Below are 16984 nucleotides of genomic sequence, written 5' to 3' on the forward strand. Positions count from 1 at the left end.
AAGCGGGATTGGCCTAGGGGGGGGATTGTATAGGGATTTTAATAGGGATTTTATAACTTTTCTAAAAATAACAGGCTTATTTAATATATATTTTAATTGTTTTTAGATATTTATTGTATAGTTTCGTTTTTATTTGCCTGTAAGCCGCCCTGAGTCCTTCGGGAGAAGGGCGGGGTATAAATTAAAGTAATAATAATAAGTAATAATAATAATAATAATAATGCCATCTGATGGACTGCTCAGACACATAGAAACCAGAGCAGCTGGGCCATTGCCTTGATCCAGCGAGACTCTTTTTCTACATTCTCACATTCTTTAGTGGCCACAATAACTGTGTGTCTGGGTTCATACTTTGCATTAAGCCATGAGTTGCTTATCCAGAGTTTATTGAGTAAACCATAGTTGGATAGGTTCACACACTACATTAAGCCATAAAGCATAGTGTGCGAACTTTAATTGCTTGTTCCCACAACAAAAGCCAAAATAAAGCAAGCTGCATTGTGTTTTACACTGAATCTATCTATGAATCTAGTCTGTCACGCTGCCCTCTTCTGTGTTTCTAGTGTAAGTTGGCTTCTATAGAAGGTTGCTAGAAATTACAACATTTAACTGTATTTCAAATTGGTTGGGTCTATCATTATATTTTTGTGATATCAATATTTTATGGTACAAGGGAATGTCTCCTTGCACAAATACTCAAGTTCATCCTTGCAGTGGGAGAGCTATGTTAGCCTAGGCCAACTTAAAAAGGAGTTAAAAGCACCTTTTCCAATTACAGTCTGGTTATAGATGATAGCTCTATTAGCCAGTCTCTGTGCTGTAAGCTATGTTTAGCAGAGATGTTCAACTGTTGGAATTAAACCAGCTATTCATGATACTCAACCCCCCATCCAATGAGATCAATAGACAAATTTATAAAAGCAGATCAGTTTCCAGGGAGGGTCTCTTAAAAAACAGACCACAAGAACAGAACAACAGAGCTTCACTCATTGCCGCCTCCAGCTCGGAGCACAAACCACTCAAATGCCTTATTAATATGCTATAGCCCATACAGGACAATGTTGTATTTTTTCAGGCCCACATTTGCATACAAAAAAACCATCTAACCTGGAGCAGATTCTCACAAGCAACAAAAAAAACCAACAGGATAATGATGGGAACCAGGTCCTGCAACAAACCCAGATGTTTAGCTTATCCCCACATTTATATCAATAGCGCCATTGTGGGCCCCCAACAAGTACACCTACACAATCAGAGATGCCTTCACTTGCTCTTCCTCTAATGTGATATGCACCAGCATCTGCCCCTTTGCACTCTACCTACGTAGGACAAAGTTTGCACACACACACATGCAGAATATTCATAGACACAAGTTTGACATCAGGAGTCAAAACAAGGTCAAGATAATAGAGAGCACTTCAGCCTCCGAGGACATTCATTGCAGACCTTAAAATGGCCATCTTGGAACACAAGCACTCTTTAAGTGAAAGATTGCTGAACTCAAATGCATCAAATGTTTTTAGGCTATCTCGAAAGATCTCAGCAAGCACGATGTTTTTTATTAACACATTAAAATTGTTAATTGATAGAATTATTACTTATAATCTGTCATATGTAACCTGCATCTGTAATAACCAACCTAAATTCCCCTGTCCCAGCCTCATCACAACTTAACTCCTACTTCAGTTAATTAATTAATTAATTAAAACATTTATATAGCCACTCCTCATATAATCAACTCTGGGCAGCTACCAATCGAAGTTTTAGTTATGAAGAAGTAAACTGTTGCTGACAAAATATTTGCCTTTTAGTAAAAATTGTTAATTAGAACAGAAATTACCAGACCCCTCCTGATTCAGGTTGCCCTGAGTCGCATGTCAAGTTGGCAGCTATATAATATGAAGGAGAGCATGTGACTATGTCTCATTCTGCCTAATCCAACCTAGATATGTCTCTTTTTGAAACTAAGACTAATGGGGCTCCCTTTATATGAAGGTACTATGCAAGTTTTACAAAGGGTTTCATTACCAAAAAAAGTGGTGTCAGAGCAAGCCTTGCCTCATTACTCAGCAATCTGAGATCCAAGCAAAGCTATTCTTTAACACACTCTCCCTCTCTCTCTCTCTCTCTCCCTCCCTCCCTCCCTCCCTCCCTCCCTCTCTCTCTCTCTCTCTCTCTCAGAAGAATATTGCATCTCTCTTGGTCTCTTTGAAATAATAATATTTCTTTTCTCTCAGTCTTACGGAGGTTATGTAACTTCCATGGTCCTCGGAGCTGGAAGTGGTGTGTTCAAGTGTGGAATAGCTGTGGCACCTGTCTCACGCTGGCAATATTATGGTATGTGTTTATTTCACAATAAAGGAGGAAGATCCTTTATCAAGTAATACAAAAGTCATACTGGGAAAAGGTATCAAATATGAATAGTTGAGTACATAATTCTCCCACACAAAAGTACCATTTGGTCTGTCTTCCTGAACTCATATGAGGTATTACACATTGTCCCTGGATTAATATTTTTTCCCCTACTGGAAATTTGGATTTGAAAGGAAGATAATTTGCTTAACCTTTAAATGGCACAAAATTACTTAATATTTTAAATTTTACTATAATGCAAATGTCTGCATTTGCATTCCTCAAAAGTGCCATGTGTTCCAAAGTGTGGAGGGATCATTTCTGAATGTCACAGAATTTGTTGGCAACGCTACCAACTTCCTTTATTACAATGAGCTCTGGAAAGAAGGGTCATAATTTTAATCATTTATTAGAATATTTACCAATTAAACGATACTGCTGATTGCGTCTTATGTATATTAAAGTAGATATCAAACACTTAACATTAGTTTGCTCGATGTTCTAAAAACTCCCCAAAGGGAATTTTGAACATTAAAGCTATATATTTCTGCCTCACATTTTAATTCTAATTATGAGTTCATTGAATAAGTGATGGCTTCCTGAGCTTCTGCTTTTCATTGGGGCTATGAGAAAACATTATTTGGATAAATTTGCTGGAAGTCAGAAAGGATGACATTTAAGCCCCTCTTTTCATGCTTTCCTTTTGAATATCAGTGCTGTTTTAACTTCTGTCCTGCTTTCAATGGTTAAATTTTACTGTTTGGTTTTTAAAAAATAATTATGTAACAGAATTATTCATAGATTGCTCTCATTGCAAATGAGAGTGCTGTCTCCAGACAAATCATAACTTTGTTCTATATTTTGAAATGTTACAGAAATCTGTTTATCAAGAGGCATTACTGTATGATATGCCTATATAGACAGAAAAAGTGTTGGAATATTTTTTTTTTAATGCCATCTCTATCCCTCCTTTCATCAAGGGCCTCAGAGGAGCAAATATGGTCCCTCTTCCATTTTTCTTTTCAAGAAGCCTGCAAAGTAGCTAGATATTTGAAATAGTGTCATGCTGCCAGATTCCTGCTAATTTACCAGGATTTTTCTCCAGCTCTTTTGTGGAACATTTCTGTATTTTCTTGCTCTGGAGAAAGGAAAACCTCCTCCTTCCTATTAGTTGGTGGATTTGCTTCTACTGATGGAAGCATAAATTTGGATCCCACCAATGAGTAGTCCAGACTCTACTGATGTACTATTTAAATTTAAATTTAAACCTGGGTCTAGTCATACATAAGTCTTATCCAAGGTTTCCCAAACTGTCAGTTGTACCTCTCCTGGGGAAGTGCAGATAGAGTCCAGGGAAGATGTGAAAATAAATCCACATTTCCCAAAATGTCATTGTATTGTTTACATTGTTCGGTTGTGTTCGTTTTGGTGTTTGAATTTTTAGGGAAGACCTTTACATTAGAATTACAGTAAAGGGAGGTATGTCAGAAAGTTTGGTCAGCCCTGGTTTAAGACCTTAACTATTACTTTAAACTAAAAAATGGGTGAGGTACAGCTATTGTCTATTCCATAGAGGATTGACTAAGGGTCTGGGGAGATTGATAAATCATCTAGTTTTTTTTATGGTTACAGACTAGGGTACCCTGGGGACAGCCAAAAACATAGCCACACATCACACACATTGTCAGATGCTCTTTGTTTGGGGATTATTTTTTTAAAAAAAATGCTTAAAATGAAATAAACAAACAATATGTTGAAGGGAAAAAAAATCAAAAAATGTTTGATGGTTTGCTTTGATGACCCTAAAAGAAATAGCCCTGTTTTCATAGCATCCTTAGTTTATTGCCATTCAGCCAGAGAAACAGACTTAGTCAAACTTCCATTTTCTTTCCAGTTGATCAGAGAATAATATTACTTTGGCATAAGGTTGCTGAGAATAATTAATAATGCTGTTGCTATAGACAACTGCATGCTGAATATTTAAAAATGTGATTATCTTCAGTGCTTATTATTAAGAAAACAGTAAATTTGGGGGGAAACTTAGCACAATAAAGCACTCACTATATTGGTAAATAGATGCCATTGAACACTGGAGTTAAATAAGTAAGCATACCCTATAGATATTGCACAATGCCTTCTTTTTGTGTCCCCCTTCATCCTAGATTCTATATATACTGAACGCTACATGGGTTTGCCTGAAAAAAACGATAACCTGAATTTCTATGAGGTAAGGAGATATCTTTCATACTTACTGTACAAAAATAAAACAACAGTGCAAGTTGAATCTCACTCAACCTGATTTCCATTCACCTCTTCTTCCCTGTACTTCTACAATCAATTTTGGATCACACTCACGCACACAAAGTCCTACAGAACATGTGGGGAACGTGAGAAGTAAGCTGTGATAGCAGTCGCCCCCCCTTTCTATCCTACTTATAGAGAGGTGGTTATATGGTAATTTATTTAGGACATTAGAAGCAATAGTTTGTTCTAGGTGAAGAATACTCTAACAGTTTCGGTTGAGTGTTGCTAATATATTCCAGATGTTTCCTAAATTATTTACAGTGTTTTGCTATACTGTAGAGGTTAGGTGACTGCATTTTTTTGGAATATGGATTCCATCTGTTCTCTATTAGAATATAAATATTTATAAATACCTTTTGTGAAACTGTGTCTTATTAGGGAAATGAATTTGGTATGTTATTTGATATATCCTTCTGTAGAAATGTGGGTTCTGTAGACACTCTGTCTACAACCTCTGGGTTGCAATAATCTAGACAACCATTAGGTGGCAGCAGATTGTACTTTGCAGCTTTTAGTGTAATCTGAATATTTGCAGCCCAGAGACTATAAACCCTATTTAACCTTATGTCACTTGGCACATTTATCACAAGAATGTGGTTGCATGGATCTGACCAGATACTCATGAAAACATCTTTTTCTTCCCTCTTTCTTAATCTGTGGCATTTCTCCACTAAAACAGATTTAGGCATTTGTTCTTTGACTTTTGAAGTTTGCATTGAAATGGTGGTATAGTCTCCAGGAGCAGTGAGATAGTAGCCTGAGATATACCTCTGCTAACCTTGCTCTTAAACAAGCACATGTTCTGTTATATATCCTATTGCAGCGTCTGTACATGCCAGTGCATATCTGTACATTTTGTGCTCAAGTATGTTGTGTGCATGTTTCTGTTTCTTCCATATCACGTTTATGATACCCTTGCTCCGAAAAGAACTTTATAGTAAATTATGATTCTAAGCATACTGTTTCTATTTTTCCATTACATCCTAATAAAAATTCATGCACTCTGACACATCTACAGGGTTTGAACACCTGTTGAAGTGTGCAAAAACTAAGCCCAAAGGAATGGAATGGATGTTGAGGTTGTACATCTGATAAGGAGATTTAAAATGGGTGGAAGATATCTTGTTTTGAAATAGAAATAGACATGCAATTGAATTAACACACTGACCACATACATCACAAAACCCATTGTGGACAAAGGCAGAATTTTTTTTGCTGAGACCTGTTATCCTACAGTATATCTGCTCCTCCAGTTGCTACTTGATGAAAAAGCAGCCATGTAACAAACGCTGCTACTGGGCATCTGCTGTTCAGGTTTAATGAGGGAACAGGGAAGAGTGAATTATGGAGAAAAAGCCTACGTTTCTAATAAATAAAAGCCATAATGATGAAAATGAGAGCTTGACAATGAGATAATTTGTGTTAGAACTTAAAAAAACTTAAGATGGGCAGCCATACAAATCATTTAAATAAATCTGGATTTCTGAAATTTGAAAACTAGTTTGGTGTAGTTTTTAAGGCACTGAACTAGAAACTTATGAGTTCTATTCCCACCTTTAGCACAAAGCCAGCTGGAGACCTTGGGCCAGTGAATTTCTATTAGCCCTAGGACAGAGGTCCTGGCAAGCCACTTTAAAAACAAAACCTTGCCAAGAAAAAGTGCTGAGACTTGTTTAGGCCGTCACCAGGAGTCAAAAACTGACTCAAAGATATACCCAACAAACAAACCCCAACCCCAAGATGGGCAACTATACAAACCTATTAAATAAATAAACTTGGAGTTCTGCAGAGCCACCTATTCATGTCCCAACTTCCAATACTGCTGCAACCTAGAAGAGTGCAGTCCCATTCATCCACTCCAGGCTACCTCACAAAATAGCGAAGACAGAATGGGGTCATCTCAGGCGGCCTGGATCTTGTTTATGAGTGTCATGGTTCCGACAGATGAAACTCTTCAAAGAACTTTGAGGCATTGTTTACCTTAAAGAATCTTTATCCGAGCAGCATAGCATTGGCACATACATAAGCGAAGCCAAAATCTGAATTCCCCTCCCCTTAACACATAGTATCAAACACAATTCCCTCCTCTAATCAACAGTCATAAATCACATTCTCCAATTAGTTTGAAATACAGGCTTTCCCTCCTGTTCTCCAACCCGCCATTTCTTATCATCTCTTATTTCAAAAGCCCTGAGTTCACACACTATTACAATACTATTATGTCTAACTAACTCCCATCACATTCCTCCTCCTCCCCCCCTCCAGTATCATCTAATTCTAAGAGTAAAGCATAAGAAAGAAAAAGGCTGCGTCTCCATATTGTCAAAGCAAGAACATCCGATGTTAGCAGCGTTGACAGAGTGGGTCCAAATGAGTTAGTCAGTTTTCCTTTCAGATAGGAAATAAAACTGCCATTATAATGTTATTATGCAGGGAGCACGGTGGCCTAGTGGCTACAATGCTGGATTTGTCAACTGGAAGGTTGGCCATTTGAGACCCAAGTACCTCAGAAGAGGGGGAGCTCTCATTCCTGCCCCAGCTCCTGCCGACCTAGCAGTTCAAAGGCATACAGCTGGGAGTAGATAAATAGGTACCACTTTGGTGGGAAGGTAACAGTGTTCCATGAGCCTCAGCATATAGTCATGCTGGTCACATGACCACGGAAACATCTTTGGACAACGCTGGCTCCCTCAGCTAGGAAATGGAGCTGAGCACTGCCACTTAGAGTCAGACACAACTGGAGAGGGGAAAGCTTTAACTTTTTTTTAATGTCATTATAGAATTCTATAATAGTCTGACTACTCTTGAAATACTGTGCATCTTTCTGGCTACTACCCCTCAGAAATAGTACTGTTTAAAAATACTTCAAACAAGTGTTGGAAATGCAAACAAAGACCAGGTACTTATTACCATATCTGGTGGCCATGCCCTAAAGCAAAAAAAGATTTTGGCTCAAAATACATTTATGGTTGGAGAAAACGACTAAAAAACAAATAGACTTTAAGTCAGAATTATTCTTGTTAGGAATAAGGGGAGCAAATTATGAGAAAGACTGTATATATTTAATTCTACACGTACTAACTGTAGCAAGAATTGTATTTGCCCAATATTGGAAAAATGAAAATTTACAAACTGAAGAATTAATTAAGAAAACTTTAGAGTGTGCAGAAATGGATAGATTGACTTTAAAGATAAAAGAGAAAGAAGACTCAGTGTATTTTAGAACCTGGGATAATTTTTATCAGTGGCTAGAAAAATGAGTTAGAGCAGGGGTGTCAAACTCAATTTCATTGAGGGCCACATCAGCATTGCGGTTGCCCTCGGGGGGCTGGGTGGGTGTGGCCAGGTTGGGTGCGGCCTACTGGATGGGCATGGCCTACTGGGTGGGCATGGCCAGCTCTACATCATTTGCATCAAGGCTGCCTGTGGAGGCCTGGGCAGGAGTGGGACAGATCTGAGGGTCTCTGGCAGAAAGGGGTGGGACCGGGGCAAGTGCCAAGGCATGGTCCATTTCATGATTCCTCACAAAGGGTGACACCTCCCCAGATGCACCCAAGGGGCAGGGTCGACACGGCAGGGGCTGGTTCCTCGCTGTTTCCAGACGGCCTTGTGGAGCTAAGACTGAATGCGTTTCAGCATAGATGGCCACCACAAAATTGTATATTGGCTCCCGGCTGGCCTGGGCCAGGGCCAAGGCAGCGGGGGCCGTTCCCTCACTGTTTCCAAGATGGCTTCGCGGGCCACATGAAACCACTTTGCGGGCCGCATCCGGCCCCCGGGCCTTGTGTTTGACATGTCTGAGTTAGAGAGAAAGGAATGTGATATGTAACTTTGAATATATATTCGCAAGAAGAAGACCATTGAGCGATTAATTATCATATTGTTTATGATAATTAACTATTACTCATTGGGTTTTTTTCTTTAAACACATGAACCTAGACATTATGCTGTTTGCTAAATATTGAAAATGTTATTTATAAAAACCCTAACCCCAACCCAAATCCCGACCCCACCCTATTCCTACTCCTATAAAAACTAATTATATATATATATAAAGAATATAGCACTGCAAGCTAAAAAAAGGCAAAGAAAAGGACATTCAAAACAATCGATGGGGTGCAACACGCGATGAAATGTATATCGCGTAAAACTTGCAGCTTGTACTTGAAGGTCCTCCTTTACTGTAGTCGCCTATGGTTGTCTCTAAAAAGCAAAACAAAAAGCTTGGTGTGAAGATGAGAAAGAAAAGACATGATGGGTGAAGTGTTGAAAGTCATGCATAATGTAAAAAAAAAAATTGAACAGTCTTTCCCCCCCCTCCCCTTAGCAGGAGGAGAATCATGGCATGAAAGAACATGTGGGAAAAATTGGGACTAGCGAAAGAAAGAACTTGTTTACACATTCATAATTAATTGTTGGAACTCCCTGCCCTCGGTGGTGCTGTTCCCTGTAATTTTCTTTTAAAATGGCTTTCCAAGTCCTGAACAGAACTCATTCAAATGTGGGCAGCAGCTATTTCTCCATGTCCTTTTTGTGACTTTCCTCCAAGCAGTTGAGTCAAAGGTCTTTGTGAGGTGCACTTGGCCTGATCCAGTCCAGTAGGGCTCGTCCATTGTTTTTATCAAGTTATGAAAGAAATTGTTACAGTCTCTGGGGGGGGGGAATCTCTGGATTCACAGTTTGGCCCTTTGGTGACCTGCTGCCCCTTTCTCGAGTCTAGGAGAGATTTAAACTTAGAAAGTTGTCTGGGTTTTCAGTAAAACTTTCTAATTTAAGTCCAACTAGTTATGAAATCTTTATTCTACCCTACCCATCCGTGCTTGCTATATTTGGGAAGGAAGGTTACTTGCTGAATAACTTTGGGTTCTAATAAGTCACTTTGTAGAGTAGCAGATCCACAAAGCCCTTATGGAATTGGAAGTCTCTTAACTTTTTACAGATTGAAATGTTAGTGCTCTGGGTGCACTGTGTCACTCTGCAGCTTCACAGCACAGATGGCTCCAGAGGACTGTGTAATCTTTCTTTTTGCCAGGAGTCGACTTCTCTTGGCATGGCATTCGTTGCTGGCAGTGTCCACGTTGAAACTGCCAGTACCCAAAAGCTAAAGGTTTCCAGTGTGTTACTCAGAGGATTAAATGGGAGAATTTGAAAGTTAGAGAGAGATGAAGATACGGAAGAGACTTATTGTGAATCCCCTGAAGGAAGAAATGTTTAATTCAGTTCATGTTATAAGTAGCAAGGAACGAAAATCTACTTGGTTTAAGATATTATTTGCAGTAGGTTTCTCCCCTTTCAGTGGCCCAAGTTTTCATCTCTTCAAAGAACTCCTCAGAATATCCTCACTTTCAGAGATCCTGATATTTCCTTCCTTCCTTCCTTCCTTCCTTCCTTCCTTCCTTCCTTCCTTCCTTCCTTCCTTCCTTCCTTCCTTCCTTAGTCAGCTCAGTGCACAATCTACAGAATCAACTATAACAGTGGTAGAGGTTCATTATTTCGCTTTAATTGATACTCTTATGGTTCAAAAACCTTTCTAGTATAGATAATTGTATAGGCAGAAGCTCCTTTACAAAAGTCTGTCTTGTGTTCTCCAGGTTGGGGAGCACGTTCCCTGTGTTGCTATTAAACGGATGGTCATGTACTTGATTGCCATTTCAAGAATTCCTCCTTATTTTCTCAAGGAAATAAAACCACGCTGGCTGGAATTTATCTCTGTGAATATTAAGGCTGCAGGCAGGCTGTCCTGGAGCCGATGCATTTCATAGTGATATGTAGTACTGATCCACCATTTAAGAGTGCTGCTTTTGTGAAACCCAGTTTAAATCAGAACATACAGTGCCTGTCTTCTCATGGCAAGTGATTTCCGTTCAAAAGCTGCTCATACCAATTGGGGTATCGGCATCACAAGTCACCAGCAATTATTAATCTTTGGTGATGCAACACACCCAAGCACATATTGCAGTTCAGGGAGATCCCCCCCAACAGCTGAACATGTGAACATTCAAAGGGACTCATTGTGACCAGATATTGTGAGATGGTATTGGTGCTAAAATCAGTCTGTCCATCACATCAGACTGAGGCTTTGCCTTTAAATATCCTCACTTGATATGGCAGTCATCAGGTGATGAAGGACCGTGAAGCAGGCCCGGGCCAGACCCTTTGTGCCGTTCAATTTTGCAGCAATGCCTTCCCAAGTTGTACTGTGGTGTTCAGCACCGGAGCAAGTGTTGTAAAATAGAAGAAGGTGGAGAGCCAGGTGGCAGTAAACTCAGTAAGAATAATGCCACGTGCATTGTGGACAGGTCACTCCACAAGTGTCTCTGGATTGCAAACTGGGAAGAGATTTTAAGCCAGATAGATGAGCCTTAAAATTGTAAATGTTCCCAAAAGAAGATCAGGAGAAGGCCTGAAGGAAACCAGACTGACATGTGCAAGGGGAGGGGGGGGGTGAGGGCTGAATTGATGACTTGGGGGGGTGGGTGGGAATGAAGGGTGATGCAGATAGTAGCTGTCATGTGCTGCCAGAAGACCATGCACTGGAGGGGAGGGGGGGACTGTTAAACTTGTGAAAGAGGTTGTTTTGCAGATCTCTCTGAATTTGATATGCTGTTGGCAAGTATTCGAAGCAGTCATAGATTTGGCAATCTTCTACTAGCAGATTTGAAATGTTCATTCCTCAAGAACTGCTGCATCATTAGGTTATGCAAAACAGGGTACAATTTTGTAAATATGCCATCTTGTACTGGTATGACATTTATTCTGTTATCCAAGAAATATGCCAAAGGGAGAGAGACCTTCAGATTTCAGCCAAATATTAACTTGTTTATTGAGTGCTGGTAAAATGTTGACTGCTGTTTGATCTTTTCACAAAGCGAGCACTCCTTGCTGTGGCTTTGGTGTTAGAGAGGAGCAGAGGGCATTTTTGCAGCTGGATTCATGAAAAGAGTGTAGGCAGACACAGATTGCCTTGCCTGTAAAAGTTCTCTGAAGCCTATTTCCTGAGTCCGTTTCTCCCTTGTAAAGATTCATTCGATAAGAATTAGGCAAATGTGGCTTAATAAAGAGCAGTTGAGAACGGTGATTCCATTTTTGGCTGGTCTTATTTTTTGGCAATAAGTTATATTCAAAACTGACCTTACATTCCCACCCACCCCACCCCAATTGGTCACAGTCAACAAACTGAACAATTGAAGGATGAAAAAAATCAGGTCAGTTTCCCAGGAGAGCGAAGAGCTATTAAAATATAGCATAGATTATCTCTTTCTTGATTGTCACTGGATTCCATACAGAGCATCCATGCTGAGCACTGCAAGTCCCAAAGAGGAGCACCAGAGAAACACAGGGAAATGCAGTGTTCAACTTTGTGCAGTGTCATACTATAGTTTTACACATCTACTCACTGCACGTCAGAAGCCGAGTTATCTTCCTGCTGAAAAGTGGCAAGTACGTTTACCTTGAGGGCACTAATCACGAAAGGGGAACAACAGACATAGAGTTATTTCTGTTTATTCCCCTAAGCTAGAAGCCTGTGCTGTCAACACAAAGTTGGCAAGTGGGATGTGAGCTTTCACAAACACATGCATACACAGCTTTGCAGGGTTGAACACAATGGCTGCCTCCGATCTGTGGGCACAGTATATATGTGCGAGATAAATTTTTAAATTTACAGAACATTTTTATATAGATAGCTTGAACGGGTACTAAAACCCTAGGTGATTAGTAGCAAACATATCAGAGAGTTCTTTTTATCAAAGCTGTAATGAGCATCAGTGGGGAAGTAATTTCTCTAAGCTATGTTTTGGTTCGTGCAATGTGTTACTTCCACTTATTTAGATTCATATTTTGCAATTTATCTTCAGAGCATGAACAGCAGTAGCTTTTATACAGTTTTTTTAGTTATCTCAAAGTGTTGGGTCATTTAGATAAATGAAGAAGTTACGTTTTTCCATTTAAAATCTGGGTGTAGTAATTAGAACGTCAGCTTTGCAAGTTAAAAAGCTTATTTCTATAAACTTCTCTAAGTGAACCCACAGCCATTCCATTTCTGTTCTCAGGAAGTAAAATAAGATCCAGAAGTGACATTTTTCCATCATCAGAGTTCTGTCTTTGGATATATTTGTGATGATAGTTGAAGCTTTCAGCAGCACTTTAGAGGGAACAGCTGCATCTGTGTCTCCTGAAGTCAACTTAAGGGCATCTTCACGATAGGCACAGAGAGGTTTTTCCATTTAGGAATGTTATATGAATAGTATGGTCTTATAGACATAACCTTTATTTTCCTTTTGAATTAAAATAGCAACCTGTGGTATTAATGTGTATTTGAGTTACTCACATGGAGGGTTGTGTGGTTTATTTATGTTTACGTTTTAGAACTCTACAGTTATGGCTAGAGCAGAAAACTTCCGGACAGTCAGCTATCTATTGATCCATGGAACAGCAGATGGTAAGCAGAGTTAGACCTCATTGGTCATACAGAGAATGGGTCTACTACTGTGTTTCCCCGAAAATAAGACCAGGTCTTATTTTATTTTATTTTTGGACTGAAAGACCTACCCATTAGGTCTTATTTTCAGGGTGTGTGTGTTATATTTTGCGCCCGCCCACCCCCTCCCTCCCACCATCTGCTTGCCTGCAGCCACAACGCCTTATAGGGCTTCCCAGGGCAGATGCACTTTTCACCCGGACAGAGAAATGACAGAGACTGGAAGCTCCGTCTGCTTGCAAATGGGGCACTTTGAAACGGAGCGAATCGCTCCGTTTCAAAGCGCCCCATTTGCAAGCAGACGAAGCTTCCAGTCTCCCTCTGGGCGAAAAGTGTGTGGCGGAGACAGGCAGAGGCAAAGACATGGGGAGGGAGGCAGGCAATCCCGACGCACCACCCACTCTACCCCACCAGCTCTCGACTTGCCCGTAGCCACGCCGGGATCACCTGCCTCCCCTCCCATGCCTCTGCCTCCGCTTGCTGCCAGTCCTGTCGCACAAGCTTCCGCGAGCCTCCTGTGAGCCAGGCGGATGTGCAGCATATCCAGCTCACCTGAATCCCCTCCCCCCCAGCCTCTGATTCCATGCTCGGACTTTCCTGTGCCGCACGAAGGGGCCAGCATGTTCGCCATCTCTTGTGCTGTCCATGCCCATCCTCTCAGGCTTATTTTTTGTGGTACGGCTTATATTAGGCCCACTCCCCCAAAAAATCAGGCTAGGGCTTATTTTCAGGGGTGGGTCTTATTTTTAGGGAAACATAATAGTAACAAAACAACCCCTCCCCCCCCGCAAAAAAAGCAACCACCTTGAGGACTGCTTTGCTCACATCTTGGAAATCTCTAGTAAAGCTCCAGGATGAGTTCTCCCTTCTTTTTTTCCATCTAAGCAATAGTCTGCTTTTATTGTGACAGTTTGTCTGTTCTTATTTCCTAGATAATGTTCATTTTCAGCAAGCAGCCCAGATTTCAAAAGCTCTGGTTGATGCCGAGGTGGATTTCCAAGCAATGGTATGTGAAGAAATTAATCAGCAGTTTAGCATGCATGTCGTTTACATTCTCAGTGAAGAAGTAAATGTAGGTAGTCCTCAGCTTACAACTTTAATGGAGCCTGCCCATTATAAGTCATGACAGTCATAAAGCAAGTGATCCCGTGACAACCCTGATTTGATTACCTTTTTTGCAATGGAAGTTAAGCGGTTCACATAGTCATTAAGCCAACATTGCGGTCGTTAAGTGAACCCACTGTTTGTTATGGGGCATTTTTTTTCTGAAAACCAGAAATAAATGCCACTTTTTGGCAAAAACATCATAACTTGCAGTCACATAATCGCAGGATGCTGCAAATGACCATAAATGTGGACCCAGTCATCAAGTATTCAAAATGCAGTCATGTGACCGCAGTTGACCATTGCAACTTTGGAACCAGGTAATACGTTTGGGGGAAGGGTCCGTCTGACTTTGGTCACTAAGCAACTGATCATAAGTCAAGAACTATCTGTATAAGAGGAGGAGGTTTGTAAAAGGGGGTGTACACATTGCCGAAAGCAACGTTGCAGATAGGACATTGTAGAAAATAGAATGCGTGTGCATCCCTTCCTTTAAAGTGAAGAAGTTGGCTTCATTTGCTGAAAAGCTCCAATTATGTGCAGCAGCATCAGTAATATATTCTTGAGCATTTAGGAAGGGAGAAGATACAATCCACTGAGTAGATAGCAAAGGTTCCCCCCCCTTTTTTTAAGCAGCACTGATTTAATTTTCTTGCTACTGAGAGGTACTAAGGTAAGGGTGGGGAACTTGAGAATATACAATGGATACATTCACTAAATAGAAACTTGCCCATCCTTAGAATGGGTTCAGTAGTGAGCATGGCCAATGCATAAAATATCCATTTACCAGAAAGTAAGTTCCTCAAGATGCTTGTAACTATCCCAGTAGAAATTTGGGGGGGGGATGTATTCTTCTAAATAGCTACAGCCCTAGAAACTATAGCTACTTAATTTATTTTTCTTTAAAATGATCTTTCAAGAGAAACCAGGCAGAAGAGAGTTTGTTGAGCATTGTGGAATGTAGGGCACATTGGTGCTTGTGGGTGCTGCATGGTCTGCCAGCACACAAAGGGCTTGCTGATGAGAGCAACTGTTGCTATGGTTACGCAAATCCCATCTTCTCCCAAATGTTCTTACCTATCATTGAAAGTTGCAGATGTCAGGCATCAAAGAAGGATACATAGTGATTCTGCTAAACAGATTTCTTTATTGATCCATGCCTATAGGCAGAATCTTGCCAAACTAAAGTAGTCTGCTATATGTGCAAGCCTATGCTCAAAGAACTATTAGAGGGGGGGTGTCTTCGCCCTCTTTCTCTCACCCCAAATATCTGAAATGAGTTCTCTGCTTCTCTGAAATCACACCCCTCCCTCCTTGGAATCCAACTCACTATGTTCCAGTACACAAGAGATGAATAAACCCATAAAAGAGGTTGAGATGTATTTGGCCAGGCCTTCAATTAGATTCTGGTATAGTTGTGTTGATCTTATCTACACCATAGCAGTATTATCTACATTATTACCACACGAGTGCTCTCAGTCCCAGTCCTAAGTGGGAATTGAACACTAACCCTAAGTCCAGCATCCACAGCATACCAACTCTCAGCTTTTCTACAAAGAATGTGTATAATCTCCCAAAATTCTTTCTGATCTAATCTAGGTTGACCAGATCTGGGCTGCAAAAAAAATCTGTAGCAAAGAAACACAGGGAATCTTTAGTAAGATGGCTGCCATTTAGCAGATCTGAGCAAGCCTATTCTTGCCTCAAGGAGCCTTTTTGTACAGCCCCGCCTCCGGCATAAATAGTGCATGGACCTGTTGAAGAGGGTAGCCTTGCCCATTTCTAGCTTCCCTCATCCCAATAAGACACTTCTAAAGTTAGGCTCAGTTCCCCAGCTCTAAATACTGGTGATTAATTGTAGCTTACTTTTGCTCTGGAGCTAAGCTTAGGGCAGGAATTACTTTTGGAGGGTTCATATGGCCAAGGCAAAGAGAAAACTGAAGGAGCTCTGTTCATAACTTATATAAGGCAAGAATGGATTTCCAGCATTGAGAAGCTTTCAGTCAGTTCTCAGGCAACATATCTTATGATATGTAGTTATCTGGAAGCAAAGCCCCTCTATCCACCTTCCCTTTCAGAAGGAGACAGGCAGAATGCAGTCTTTCCCTTCCATCTTTTTCCTACTCCACCCTCAAGTATTATCTTCTCACCTTCTTAGTATGCATTAACATTAGTTGTTGATCAAGAGTCATCATCATGATTATCATATGATAACCACCTGACTTCAATGGCACCTTTTTATGTGTGAAATTTACAAAATGTGAAACAATCCATAATTGAAGGAATCCTGTTAATTTTTATTGCAAATTAAAGTTGGGATTTACCATTTTTAGCCCTCAAACAAACAAACAAAATCAACTTTCTTCAAATGTTTTCATTACATTCTGGTTTCAGTGGTATAAAAGTACTGTTTCTGTTTATCCAGCATGCTGGATGTACGTTTTATCATCTCGAGTAATAAATTGTGTTATATGCTTTAATACAAAGCATTCGTGTAGTGTTCCAGTTTTGTGATGGGTCATTTATAATTGATTTTTTTTTTGTTTTTCTTTTTTCAGTGGTATACAGATAAAGATCATGGAATTGGAGGACATGCCCACAGCCATATCTACCAACACATGAGTCATTTTATGAAACAGTGTTTTAAATTGCCATAATATTGGGAGTGCCTTATCTGTGTGAAGCTGTTCAACTTCTGAAGTCTTAAGAGCACTTTTCTAGTAAATTGTCCCATATTTCATTGGA

General features: G+C 40.2%; 1 protein-coding gene across 1 annotated transcript in view; it reads left to right on the forward strand.

Moving 5' to 3' along the window:
- Positions 1-16984, forward strand: part of DPP4 (dipeptidyl peptidase 4) — a gene marked incomplete at its 5' end in the record, with an annotated part of 46936 nt that extends 29952 nt beyond the window's left edge. The window contains 5 exon segments of the mRNA XM_015823769.2: positions 2238-2337; positions 4515-4579; positions 13024-13096; positions 14068-14141; positions 16798-16984. Coding sequence (XP_015679255.2) covers positions 2238-2337; positions 4515-4579; positions 13024-13096; positions 14068-14141; positions 16798-16896 — 411 coding nt within the window.

Source organism: Protobothrops mucrosquamatus, unplaced genomic scaffold, assembly GCF_001527695.2.
Source record: "Protobothrops mucrosquamatus isolate PMUCROS unplaced genomic scaffold, P.Mucros_1.0 scaffold1978, whole genome shotgun sequence".
NCBI classification, from domain to species: Eukaryota; Metazoa; Chordata; class Lepidosauria; order Squamata; family Viperidae; genus Protobothrops; species Protobothrops mucrosquamatus.